The sequence below is a fragment of the Triticum urartu genome, unplaced genomic scaffold, assembly GCF_003073215.2.
Source record: "Triticum urartu cultivar G1812 unplaced genomic scaffold, Tu2.1 TuUngrouped_contig_2385, whole genome shotgun sequence".
In the NCBI taxonomy this organism is placed as follows: Eukaryota; Viridiplantae; Streptophyta; class Magnoliopsida; order Poales; family Poaceae; genus Triticum; species Triticum urartu.
The window spans coordinates 1-14,256 of record NW_024112861.1 but is presented as its reverse complement, the minus strand read 5'-3'; the positions used below and the strand labels follow the sequence as shown (position 1 = coordinate 14,256).

Below are 14,256 nucleotides of genomic sequence, written 5' to 3'. Positions count from 1 at the left end.
TGTTCTTTGGTGTTTGCGTTGAGCATGAATATGATTTGATCATGTTTATTGTAATACGGTTATTCATTTAAGTAAGAGAATAAATTGTTGTTCTGTTTACATGAATAAAACCTTATATGGTTACACACCCAATGAAAATAGTTCGTTGGATCTCGATCGTAGTGATACACATAATCATAATATTGAAACCAAAAGATGCAGAGTTGATAATGATAGTGCAACTTATTTGTGGCACTGCCGTTTAGGTCATATCGGTATAAAGCGCATGAAGAAACTCCATACTGATGGACTTTTGGAACCACTTGATTATGAATCACTTGGTACTTGCGAACCGTGCCTCATGGGCAAGATGACTAAAACACCGTTCTCCGGTACTATGGAGAGAGCAACAGATTTGTTGGAAATCATACATACAGATGTATGTGGTCCGATGAATATTGAGGCTCGTGGCGGATATCGTTATTTTCTCACCTTCACAGATGACTTATGCAGATATGGGTATATCTACTTAATGAAACATAAGTCTGAAACATTTGAAAAGTTCAAAGAATTTCAGAGTGAAGTTGAAAATCATCGTAACAAGAAAATAAAGTTTCTACGATCTGACCGTGGAGGAGAATATTTGAGTTACGAGTTTGGTATACATTTGAAGCAATGCGGATTAGTTTCGCAACTCACGCCACCCGGAACACCACAGCGTAATGGTATGTCCGAACATTGTAATTGTACTTTACTAGATATGGTACGATCTATGATGTCTCTTACTGATTTACCGCTATCCTTTTGAGGTTATGCTTTAGAGACGGCCGCATTCACGTTAAATAGGGCACCATCAAAATCCGTTGAGACGACGCCTTATGAACTATGGTTTGGCAAGAAACCAAAGTTGTCGTTTCTTAAAGTTTGGGGCTGCGGTGCTTATGTGAAAAAGCTTCAACCTGATAAGCTCGAACCCAAATCGGAGAAATGTGTCTTCATAGGATACCCAAAGGAGACTGTTGGGTACACCTTCTATCACAGATCCGAAGGCAAGACATTCGTTGCTAAGAATGGATCCTTTCTAGAGAAGGAGTTTCTCTTGAAAGAAGTGAGTGGGAGGAAAGTAGAACTTGACGAGGTAACTGTACCTGCTCCCTTATTGGAAAGTAGTACATCATAGAAACCTATTTCTGTGACACCTACACCAATTAGTGAGGAAGCTAATGATAATGATCATGAAACTTCAGAACAAGATACTACTGAACCTCGTAGATCAACCAGAATAAGATCCGCGCCAGAGTGGCACGGTAATCCTGTTCTGGAAATCATGCTACTAGATCATGATGAACCTACGAACTATGAAGAAGCGACGGTGAGCCCAGATTCCGTAAAATGGCTTGAAGCCATGAAATCTGAGATGGGATCCATGTATGAGAACAAAGTATGGACTTTGGTTGACTTGCCCGTTGATCGGCAAGCAATTGAGAATAAATGGATCTTCAAGAAGAAGACTAACGCTGACGGTAATATTACTGTCTACAAAGCTCGACTTGTCGCGAAAGGTTTTCGACAAGTTCAAGGTGTTGACTACGATGAAATTTTCTCACTCGTAGCGATGCTTAAGTCTGTCCAAATCATGTTAGCAATTGCCGCATTTTTATGAAATCTGGCAAATGGATAAACAAAACTACATTCCTTAATGGATTTAAAGAAGAGTTGTATATGATACAACCAGAAGGTTTTGTCAATCCTAAAGGTGCTAACAAAATTTGCAAGCTCCAGCGATCCATCTATGGACTAGTGCAAGCATCTCGGAGTTGGAATATACACTTTGATAAGTTGATCAAAGCATATAGTTTTATACAGACTTGCGGTGAAGCCTGTATTTACAAGAAAGTGAGTGGGAGCACTACAGCATTTCTGATAAGTATATGTGCATGACATATTGTTGATCGGAAATAATGTAGAATTATTCTGTAAAGCATAAAGGAGTATTTGAAAGGAGTTTTTCAAAGAAAGACCTCGGTGAAGCTACTTACATATTGAGCATCAAGATCTATAGAGATAGATCAAAGCGCTTGATAAGTTTTTTCAATGAGTACATACCTTGACAAGATTTTGAAGTAGTTCAAAATGGAACAGTCAAAGAAAGAGTTCTTGCCTGTGTTACAAGGTGTGAAATTGAGTAAGACTCAAAACACGACCACGACAGAAGATAGAAAGAGAATGAAAGTCATTCCCTATGCCTTGGCCATAGGTTCTATAAAGTATGCCATGCTGTGTACCAGATCTATTGTATACCCTACACTGATTTTGGCAAGGGAGTACAATAGTGATCTAGGAGTAGATCACTGGACAGCGGTCAAAATTATCCTTAGTGGAATAAGGATATGTTTCTCAATTATGGACGTGTCAAAAAGGGTTCGTCGTAAAGGGTTACGTCGATGCAAATTTTGACACTGATCTAGATGACTCTAAGTCTCAATCTGGATACATATTGAAAATGGGAGCAATTAGCTAAGAGTAGCTCCGTGCAGAGCATTGTTGACACAGAAATTTACAAAATACATACGGATCTGAATATGGCAGACCCGTTGACTAAACTTCTCTCACAAGCAAAACATGATCACACCTTAGTACTCTTTGGGTGTTAATCACATAAGCGATGTGAACTAGATTACTGAATCTAGTAAACCCTTTGGGTGTTGGTCACATGGCGATGTGAACTATGGGTGTTAATCACATGATGATGTGAACTATCGATGTTAATCACATGGTGATATGATCTAGATTATTGACTCTAGTGCAAGTGGGAGACTGAAGGAAATATGCCCTAGAGGCAATAATAAAGTTATTATTTATTTCCTTATTTCATGATAAATGTTTATTATTCATGCTAGAATTGTATTAACCGGAAACATAATACATGTGTGAATACATAGACAAACAGAGTGTCACTAGTATGCCTCTACTTGACTAGCTCGTTAATCAAAGATGGTTATGTTTCCTAACCATGGACAAAAATTTGTTATTTGATTAACGAGATCACATCATTAGTTGAATGATCTGATTGACATGACCCATTCCATTAGCTTAGCACCCGATCGTTTAGTATGTTGCTATTGCTTTCTTCATGACTTATACATGTTCCTATGACTATGAGATTATGTAACTCCCGTGTGTCGGAGGAACACTTTGTGTGCTACCAAACGTCACAACGTAACTGAGTGATTATAAATGTGCTCTACAGGTGTCTCCAAAGGTACATGTTGGGTTGACGTATTTCGAGATTAGCATTTGTCACTCCGATCGTCGGAGAGGTATCTCTGGGCCCTCTCGGTAATGCACATCACTTAAGCCTTGCAAGCATTGCAACTAATGAGTTAGTTGCGGGATGATGTATTACGGAACGAGTAAAGAGACTTGCCGGTAACGAGATTGAACTAGGTATTGGATACCGACGATCGAATCTCGGGCAAGTAACATACCGATGACAAAGGGAACAACGTATGTTGTTATGCGGTCTGACCGATAAAAGATCTTTGTAGAATATGTAGGAACCAATATGAGCATCCAGGTTCCGCTATTGGTTATTGACCGGAGACGTGTCTAGGTCATGTCTACATTGTTCTCGAACCCGTAGGGTCCGCACGCTTAAGGTTACGATGACAGTTATATTATGAGTTTATGCATTTTGATGTACCGAGTGTCTCCAAAGGTACATGTTGGGTTGACGTATTTCGAGATTAGCATTTGTCACTCCGATCGTCGGAGAGGTATCTCTGGGCCCTCTCGGTAATGCACATCACTTAAGCCTTGCAAGCATTGCAACTAATGAGTTAGTTGCGGGATGATGTATTACGGAACGAGTAAAGAGACTTGCCGGTAACGAGATTGAACCTAGGTATTGGATACCGACGATCGAATCTCGGGCAAGTAACATACCGATGACAAAGGGAACAACGTATGTTGTTATGCGGTCTGACCGATAAAAGATCTTTGTAGAATATGTAGGAACCAATATGAGCATCCAGGTTCCGCTATTGGTTATTGACCGGAGACGTGTCTAGGTCATGTCTACATTGTTCTCGAACCCGTAGGGTCCGCACGCTTAAGGTTACGATGACAGTTATATTATGAGTTTATGCATTTTGATGTACCGAACTTTGTTCGGAGTCCCGGATGTGATCACGGACATGACGAGGAGTCTCGAAATGGTCGAGACATAAAGATTGATATATTGGAAGCCTATATTTGGATATTGGAAGTGTTCCGGGTGAAATCGGGATTTTACCGGAAAACCGGGAGGTTACCGAAACCCCCCGGGAGGTACATGGGCCTTAATGGGCCTTAGTGGAAGAAGAGGAGAGGCGGCCAGGGCTGGGCCGCGCGCCCCTCCCCCCCTAGTCCGAATAGGACAAGGAGAGAGGGGGCCGGCGCCCCCCTCCTTCTCTCTCTCTCTGTTCCCACCTCGCAAATCCTATTCCAACTAGGATTGGGGGGGGGGAGTCCTACTCCCGGAGGGAGTAGGACTCCTCCTGGCGCGCCCTATGATGGCCGGCCGGCCTCCCCCTCTTGAACCTTTATATACGGAGGCAGGGGCACCCCTAGAGACACAAGTTGATCCACGTGATCATATTCTTAACCGTGTGCGGTGCCCCCTTCCACCATAATCCTCGATAATATTGTAGCGGTGCTTAGGCGAAGCCTTGCGACGGTAGTACATCAAGATCGTCACCACGCCGTCGTGCTGACGGAACTCTTCCCCGACACTTTGCTGGATCGGAGTCCGGGGATCGTCATCGAGCTGAACGTGTGCTAGAACTCAGAGGTACCGTAGTTTCGGTGCTTGATTGGTCGGGCCGTGGAGACGTACGACTACATCAACCAAACGCTTCCGTTGTCGATTTACAAGGGTACGTAGATCACACTCTCCCCTCTCGTTGCTATGCATCACCATGATCTTGCGTGTGTGTAGGAATTTTTTTGAAATTACTACGTTCCCCAACACCTGGTGCCTCACCTCCAGCTAGTAGATATGTTAGGGTTTAGTCCTTGCAGAGGTCGCGCTAGGACGAATGACAACACTTCTTCTTTGAGTCTCTTTCCGGTCTTGGATCTTCCTCAAGTTAGTCCGTCGGGACGGATTAGACAACGTAGATTCCTGGCAACTCCTCGGGGCTGCGAGGTTAGATATTCTCGTCGTGCGTACCGGACGACGAGAGTTGCCGTCAGTTTCTTCGGATCGATTTAGGGATTCAACGACGACGAATGCGGCTCCGGGGCATTGGTCCTTAGGGGCACATGTACAAAGACATTCCGACTGGCTCTAGTATATATGGAAGAGGCGGCAGTGGCGCGACGGCCCCACCGGGGCATTGGTCCTTAGGCCACGTGCATGAAGACTTTTCGACATCGACAAGGTCGGACTTGCTCCGGTATGGGAGAAGCGGCAACAATTAATTGATGCATGCATGCCTCTTCCAGACCATAACCAGTCCCCTTTCCCGCACTACTATGTGATTTTGTCTAGCCACTTTCAGTTGGTAACTGACTTATTTAAAAATACAAAACATCTCAAACATAATACATATTATATTGAGTATATAGGTCTACCTGAAAATAGCTAATAGCATGGTACTCTGACATCCGGGCTAATGAATATTGTAGCTTTGCAAAAAAAAAACGAAAAAAAACACTACTGACATAAGGTACGACACTGAATCTCATGTCAAATGTTGATTTATCGTAGCCGTGAAACCTGGGTGGGTTCTGTCGAGCCTCGTCATGCACCAGTTCCATTTGATCACCTCATGGATTTCTTTAACCTAAATGTATTAAAGAGGATTTATCATCAATTCTCTAGTGGTCGATGGCTGTAACTTTTTATTAAGAAAGAGAGGGCACTACCGAACATTTGCAGGGGCACGCATCTGCTTCAGCCGTGCTCGCTCGCATGATTGCTTCATGATCCACAAAGTCATTGAATTTCACGCGAGGATACACCAAGTTTTAAGTCTTAGTTTTCAATACCTATGATTTTTGTTGTTCTTTTGTATCAAGTTTCAGTAGATGAAACTGAATAAAATTTTAAAAACTCATCAAAACGTATTCAAAATAGATCTTATTTGGAAATCTTTGTCACAAGAAACACAAATATGAAAACAAAAAGTAATTGGATATCCTGTTCAAAAGATACGAAAGATTGAGAATCAAAAGCCAAAACAAAAAATAGGGTCGATGGCCCCACCTGCATGCCACAAATCCCCTGTCAGAACTCTTTGTTTGTACTTCCTCCGTCCCACAATATAAGAACGTTTTACACTATTGTCAAAAACGTTCTTATATTGTGGGACGGAGGGAGTACATATTAATTTCTCCTTCTCTTAGTCGGTTGGCAAAGTTTCTGCCTTTGTTTATCTACCACTACCATAAAACTAAAGCACACAGAGCAAGCAGACAAGTGCACCTCGCTCGCTCACTATTTTGCAGCAATGGAGGATCCCCGCACCGATCCCAGGGACTACGACGACGACGGCGGCCTGAAGCGCACCGGTGAGGAAGCGGCCGGTGCGTTCGCGTAGCTATCGTGGTTGCAGCAAATCGTCTGATTCTGTGGTGTTGCAGGCACGGTATGGACGGCCACTGCGCGCATCATCACGGCCGTGATCGGGTCTGGCGTCCTGGCGCTGCCGTGGGCATCGGCGCAGCTCGGCTGGGTGATCTACCCGATCATGGTGCTGCTCTTCGCCGGCATCATCTGCTGCACCTCCGCGCTGCTCTCCGACTGCTACCGATCCGGCGACCCGTGCCACGGCGAGCGCAACTGCACATACATGGACACCGTCAAGGCCAGCCTAGGTACGTGTCCTAAGTTCCTAACTCCTACATCGATGGCGGCAGCTATGCCCATGTCTTCAACTTTACGGATCTTAACTAGCACACTCATGTCTACTTTGCCATTTCGCCCATGGATGGATCCAACAGGACGCGCACAGGTTTGGCTATGCCAGTTTTCTGCATACTCCAACGTCTTTGGGGTGGCCATCGGGCATACCATCGCCGCCGGCATGAGCATGTTGGCAATCCAGCAGAGGGCTAGCTGCTTCCAGCACAACAAGGGCCACCGCCACCCGTGCAATTTCCCAATCTGGCCCTATATGATAACCTTCGGCGTGGCGGAGATCTTCTTCTCGCAGATCCCGGAGTACCATACGTGGTGGTTCTCATATCTCGGCCCCGCCATGTCCTTCACCTATTGCTCTATCGGCGTCGGGATCAGCATCGCCAAAGTCGTCGGTAACACACGCACACGCTGCTCAATGAATGATCTATGGCAACGGCATCAATCATGTCATGCTTGAACCTTGGATGCGTGCAGAGAACGGAGTCCTCAAGGGCGGCCTCGTCGGCATCGGCATGACCGCGGTGACCGCGTCCCCGACGAGTAAGGTGTGGGGAAGCCTGGAGGCGCTGGGCGTCATCGCCTTCGTCTACTGCTACTCAAGAATCTTAATCGAGATCCAGGATACCATCAAAGCGCCTCCTCCGCCCGAGTCCAAGGTCATGAAGCTTGCCACCGCCATGGGCGTCGCTGTCACCACGTTCTTATACCTGCTCTTTGGCTTCATGGGGTACGCCGCGCTGGGGGACGCTACCCCAGGGAACCTGCTCGCGGGGCTCGGCTTCTACGAGCCATACTGGCTCGTCGACATCGCCAACGTGGCAATCATCGTCCACCTCGCCGTCGCTTACCAGGTCTACTGCCGGCCCATCTACAACTTCGTCGAGAGGTGCGCCGCGCGTAGGTGGCCGGAGTCGTCCTACGTCACAAGGGAGTTCGACGTGCTCGTCTTGAGGTCGTCGTACAAGCTGAACCTATTCCGAGCTACGTGGCGGACCGCGTTCGTGGTCACCACCACGGTGGTGGCGGCGCTGCTGCCCTTCTTCCACGACGTGGTGGCGCTCGTCGGCGCACTGGGGTTCTGGCCGTTGTGTGTCTACATCCCAGTGGAGATGTACGTGACCCAGAAGAAGGTGCTTAGGTGGAGCCCCCGGTGGGTGTGGCTGCAGATCCTCAGCCTCGGCTGCCTCTTCGTCTGCTTGGCCGCCATGGCCGCGTCCATCGTCGGTATCATCACTATTCATAAGAAGTAATATTTGGGTGTGCAGGGTGATACTGATACTACTAGGGTTCTTATTTTGCTGAGGGTGTAATGTTAGGATTTGGCTTGCTATGTACGGCTCTTGTAAACCGGATCCTCTTAGCCTGGCTGCGATGGTAGCATCTTGTGCTCGACTAGCTAGCAAGTGAGTTTGTTAAACTTTTTCTTTTTCTTATTGTCGAAAGGAGATCTTTTCTTGTTGCCCAGGGGAGCCTAAAAGCAGCCGACTTTCCAGCTAGGCATGCTTTACTAGTGTAGGTTAGATTATCGCACACGGTTTAAGCGACGGTGGGAGGTGAGGGGGTGATGATGGTGGTGATGGAGGTGTTAGGACATATATGTAGAAAAACCACGTGCAATTGGACATCGGTTGAGTAGTGCGTTTTATAAAAACAAAACATTAGGGATCCATTGCACATACGGTGAATAACACAATCGTGTGTGCGGTTGGGGTTTATTGCATACCTTTAGGCAATGTAATAACCACAAGTCCACAACAATAATTTATTTTTCCCATTATTTAGTCTGCGCAACAAGCAAATTTGGTAGAATTTGAATTAAACTTAGTCACACATAATATTTCATAGTCATCAAACAGACCGAACATATCCCACATTGGTTCGTCCAGCATTGCATAATTGACATCACAGTAGCAGTGCATGTTCAAACACCATACGAATAAGGACTGACATATACAAGCACCAAAACAACTACATTTGTAGCACTCCACATTTGACATCTAAAATCTTTAACATCAGCAGCATCATAAACAATAAACGGATAAGTGAAGAACATCCAGGTCGTTGGTGAAGTGGAAGGCCTATATTGTGCCCTCCTCCATATCTAAGGTGTGCACAACTTTACTATAATCGCTTATGATGATTGCCGTCCAATCCTTCGCCATCTTGAGGAAGACTTCAAGATCATCACAGTAGTCTGGGTGAAATACTTTCATTTTGCTTGCCTCGTCACCAGTATGTAGTTTGCAAGGTATCCATCGATGAACTATTTTGGAAATCACTGAAAACAAAAGAATTAAGATACTATTGTCTAAATATTCATTATTTATGAAAAAAAGAGCTAATATGTTCTATATTTAACTATTGTCTATGTTATTGTGCAAACATAGAGTTTGACCTATATCTCAATGAGCTTTGGCAGTTTCTTAATTTGACGCTTAATGCGCCGAGGAAGAACAAGGCCTAAACGATTAGGTGCATCTCTTCACTTGATGGTGGTCCCATCTATAAGAAGGGCCAAAGGCTCCCAAAGTTAACCCCCATCACGGAAATGACGCCTACTAGACAGGAACGGGATGGTAGGGAAAAAGCATAAGACCACCTACCTTTTTAGGAGTAAACTGAGGAGAACCGGAAACTAAGGGTAAAACTGTCGGGAGAGGGGGGCGATATTGAGGCGGAAATGTAAATAACCCTTTTTCAATACACAAACATATATTTTTTAAATTAACGAACTTTCAAAAAATGTGTGAGCACTTTTTAAAATTACACATGCATTTTCTTGAATATGCGAACACTTTTAGTTACAAGAACAAAAATTTCACTTTTTTAACCTGGTTATATATAATAGATATAACTGTATTTCAAATAAAAATATTTTTCTGGACCATTTTTTTTAGGGAATGCCATCATGGCTCACTTTATTGCTTTCAAATAGTTGTTACATCATCCACAAGCAAAGAAATGATAAAACTAGGAGGTTCATCAACCCAAACATTGTGATTGTGATGAGCCTCCCTAGCTAGGCTATGAGCAACAAAATTGGCATCCCTATTACAGAATGAATACTCAACTCTACTAAAAGTAGTAGCATGTATACAAATATCCTCATAGAACGGAGCAGCTGCCGTCGACGAGAATCCTCCAGCATGCATAGTTTCAATGGCCTCCAGGCAATCAGACTGAATAACAATTTTGTTATATCCCATCTCATTTGCCAAAGTGATTCTAAAGAGGGGTCGAATAAAAAAGTTAACAAAAGGATTAAAAAGTTTTTTTTAAGGAATATCCTAGCTACTGGGCCGGCAGATGAGTTGTTTGTTGTGCGCGAGGCACCATTCTAGCACGCCAAGAGCAGTATGTAGCAGCCCTGTATATGCATGCTCTTTCATGGGCCGTAACATGGTATACGGCAGCATTTAGGACTGAGGCTCGTGGAACAAAGGGCATCTCCAAAGAATAGCCTTCAGGTGTGTTTGGTAGCAGTTTCCACTATAGCATTGTTGTTCTTCTTTGAGACATGATAACTTTATAAATGTTGAGTACATACATTTGTTGTTGTTTGGTAGCAGTGTATATGTTGAGACAATCTGACCTAAGAGTTTGTTTGGCAGCCTATATTTGTCTAGACATGCTGAACAATTTCAAATTTCAAAATAATTCTTTTGAACGGTGAACAAAATTTAAAAACTGTGAACAAAAATTTAAATACATTCTAGAATTCGTCTTTCAAGAACTATAAGAAATTTTGTATTTATGATTTTTTTGAAATACCAAATTTGAAATTCTGAACAATTTTCAAAAATTTAAACAAAATTTAAAGTTCTAAACTTTTTTTAAAATTGTAAACAAATTTTGAAATTCTGAACATTTTTTTAAAAAATAAACATTTTATAATTCTATTTTTTAAGAACTTATACAAAATTAGAAATTCTGAACTTTTCAAAAATTTAAACAAAAATTGAAATTGTGTTGGCGTGGCGATCTCCGTAACTCGTTTCGACCTCATGACGACCTTTTACATGAATATTATTGTTAACCAGTATATACCCAAGATGTAAGAGATTATGCATACATTTATATCTAATGATGATGATTGATGATATGCTTACACTGTCCAAGCACTAGAAGGCACCCGGCGAAAAGAAGAGTGATAAGATGAGCCAGGCCGCTTCTCTTCATGTTTTTTGATCTTTATTTCTTGCCCTCGAACTAATGAGCGGTCGAGAGCCCGATTGCAAAATGGTGCGAGCAATGGCAAGGCCTCCTTGCCTCCACTATTTATAGGTGATGCAGCTTTGGCATATGTCCTTTTTTCTAAACGACCAAATTGAAAAATTTAATTATCACATTCAACGGTATTTGGTATGGATGTTTTTTCTGTCTCATAAAACGGTGGTTATTTAACAGTTCGGGGTTTTTTGCGGGATCTGCTATAGGCAGCTCTAAAGCGGCACGCCCGGTCGAATCAGATTTGATCATTTGCCTCGTTTTACTTGGGTGTCTGATCGTTTTCGCTGCTTTATCTCAACGCGAAGTGGTTCCAGATCCCAGTCCAAAGTTTCACGAGAATGGTGGATTATTAGTGAGATTTTATCTGAAGGTATCTGAAGAGACGAGAAATAAAACGGGACAGATGATCAAATCGTGTGACGAATCGTCAGACATGTTCAGCTCGAAAGAAAGCAAGGAAAACAGACTTGTGCATCCTCTAGTCCTCCTTCACGTGCCTAGTGCCGGGCCGGTCACCAATGCCTTGCGCATTTCAGGCAAAAGGCTCGGATTTTACAGTCCGTCTGAACCAGACTCAGTTCGGGAAACCACTGTCCTGACTCCTGAGCTCGGCAGTGAACAGTGAGCTTGTGATAATGTGCACCTCCCATTTCACCAACTGAAAGGCATTTGGGATCCTCTTCTTTTGCCGGCCGAGCTCCCTTTTCCTCCGTCCTCACTCCCTTCCCTTCATCTTCCAGACTTCCACCTGGTGAAAGGTTCAGGGGTTCGCCGTCGACGATGGAGGAGGCCGACGGGAGCGCCAAGAAGGCCAGGCTGCTGCTACCCAACGGCCATGTAAAGCAAGAAGAGGTCGGCGAGTATCATGCGGCCGGAGGAGGAGACGACGGAGGAGCAGTCGTTCCCGCGGAGGCTGGGTACGGCTCCAGAGTGGAGCTCGCGGTGAAGATCGACATGAGCGTGCTTCACTGCCCGCTCTGCACCCTCCCCTTCAAGCCTCCCGTCTTCCAGGTTCCTTGCTCTCTCTGTTTCTTTCTTCCACACCCCGGTGGATTCTTGCGTGCCGATGTGCTGATTTACCGATGGACTCCGATCTGTGTGCAGTGCAACAAAGGCGGGCACCTGGCCTGCGGCGGCTGCGTGGCCCTGCTGCCCGGCGGGCAGTGCAGGGCGTGCGAGGACGGCGGCGGGTTCTTCCACCCCTGCCCCGCGCTGGACGCCATCGTGTCCTCGACCAAGATGGCGTGCCCCCACGCCGGGTGCCCGACGTACGTGCCCTACCACGAGGCCGCCGACCACCGGAGCGCCTGCCCTCACGCGCCCTGCGCCTGCACTGAGCCCGGCTGCGGCTTCGTCGGCGCGCCGCATGCGCTCGCGGGCCACCTCGCCGACCTCCACTCGGTGCCGGTGCGCACCGTGCAGTACGGCCGGGTCAACCAGGTCCCGGTGTCGGCGCCGCAGCAGCTGCTCGTCGGCGAGGAGGACGGCCGCGCGTTCCTCCTGACCGTGGGCGCGCTCGGGGCCGCCGCGGCCGCCGTGTCGGTGGTGTGCATCAGGCGGAGCGCGGCCACGCAGCCGCGCTTCTCGTGCAAGATGTGGGTGAACCTGCCGCAACCGGCGGACGCGGAGAACGGCGGAAGGGCGGACATGGTCCTGGTGGACATCCAGGTGAGGAGCAGCGCCACGCCCGGCGCGGTGGTCGTCCAACCGACGTTCCTGGCGGTGCCGCGGGCGTACATGGTTCCGGTGGCCGGGGATGCGGCGTCCATGGAGGTTCCCCTCAACATCCGCATCGACAAGATCTCCCGCTGATCCCGCTGATCGATCGATGTATCCCTTCTATTACTGTCAGTTCTGTTCGTGCTCCAATCCATGGTCTGGAGATCCAGCTTAAACTGTTTGGGGGAAAATGCTGTAAATTAAAGATTTATCAGTGCAATGTCTTCCGGATGAGCTGCAGTGAAATTTAGCGTGAAGCTACTTGCATCTTCGCTGCTCCTGCACACAGCAGACAGCACCGCCCGCCCAGCCTTGCCTTGCCGTCTTGGTGCGAGATGCTCTACGCATGCCGACTGGCACCACCGTCTGGTTCGGGAAAGCTTTGCCCGGGCAGCCACTCGAGAGTCGACAGCTCCTCCGTCGCCTCCTCCTCCTCCTCTGCTGCTATGATATGATGCTATCTATCAGAAGCAAGCAGAGGCAGCTTTAGCTCTGCCCCGTGAACGTGGTGGACTCTTGTGATATGCCTCCTCCATGCTCCATCGCTGTACTGAGCGTCTTGCTGCTTCAGTGAAGTTATTATTTGTTACGCATTATATGTACGCCATCAGCAGATTATGCTCATGGCCAGAGCTTCAAGCAAGCAGCCATTTAAGTAGTCCTCTTGAAAGTAGAATTTTCAGAGTACCGATTTTGTTTTTTGCCATGCCTTCTAGGAATGTTATTCCATGACAATTTTTTTTTTTGCAAGCACTTGAAACTTTTGTCAATATTTGTTCAGAACACACAAGCCCGCCGGAAACTCCAATGTAGCACCGTGGTCGACCATGGTGGTGAAGATGAGGTGGTGTTCTGCCTTAGAGACTGTAGTGGAAGCCGACGGGTGGTCGTCGAACATGTGCTGAGACGCTCCACAACGAGCTCGAGTATTGAAACGTACACCTAGAGGGTTAACGGTGCATTGCCAAGCACAATTTTAGTTCTTCACAAGTTATGTAACAGTGGCGGGTGCCTTGTTGCGCTCTCTTCTCATACTACAAGTAGGATTACCATAGTTCACCCCGAAAGTCCTATTCTGATCCCGAGACCAAATTCACCCTGATGAACAATAAAATCAAAAAAAAGTAAACAAATTAAAAATTCAGAATTTCTTGTGTAGTAACTTTGACAAATATTCTGTATGCTTGTAAAATTTCAGCTCAAAATAAATCCTGCAAGTCGTGGCAAAAAAGAAATGTTCATGGATTTACAAAAAATACGAGAATCTAAAAAACCAGCTACTATGATGCTAAAACTAAAAAATGGTTATAAATTTACATAAAATACGAGAATCTAAAAAGTAGAATTTCAAATATTTTTCATATTATAAATATGTTCCCTAATTATCAAGAAATGCTCAATAAATTTTTTAATGTTTGATT

The 14,256-nt window shown here is 45.5% G+C and overlaps 2 protein-coding genes across 2 annotated transcripts; both read left to right on the top strand.

Moving 5' to 3' along the window:
- Positions 1-6,398: 6,398 nt before the first annotated feature.
- LOC125526944 (amino acid permease 3-like) lies at positions 6,399-8,319 on the top strand. The gene is made up of 4 exons (XM_048691539.1): positions 6,399-6,534; positions 6,607-6,840; positions 6,967-7,278; positions 7,361-8,319. Exons 1-4 carry the CDS (start codon positions 6,474-6,476, stop codon positions 8,134-8,136), a joined length of 1,383 nt encoding a protein of 460 aa, XP_048547496.1. The 5' UTR covers positions 6,399-6,473; the 3' UTR covers positions 8,137-8,319.
- Positions 8,320-11,704: 3,385 nt separating this feature from the next.
- Positions 11,705-13,069, top strand: LOC125526945 (putative E3 ubiquitin-protein ligase SINA-like 6). Its single transcript, XM_048691540.1, has 2 exons — positions 11,705-12,127; positions 12,221-13,069. The coding sequence occupies exons 1-2, from the start codon at positions 11,897-11,899 to the stop codon at positions 12,926-12,928; spliced, it is 939 nt and encodes a 312-aa protein (XP_048547497.1). The 5' UTR covers positions 11,705-11,896; the 3' UTR covers positions 12,929-13,069.
- The last annotated feature ends 1,187 nt before the right edge of the window (positions 13,070-14,256 follow it).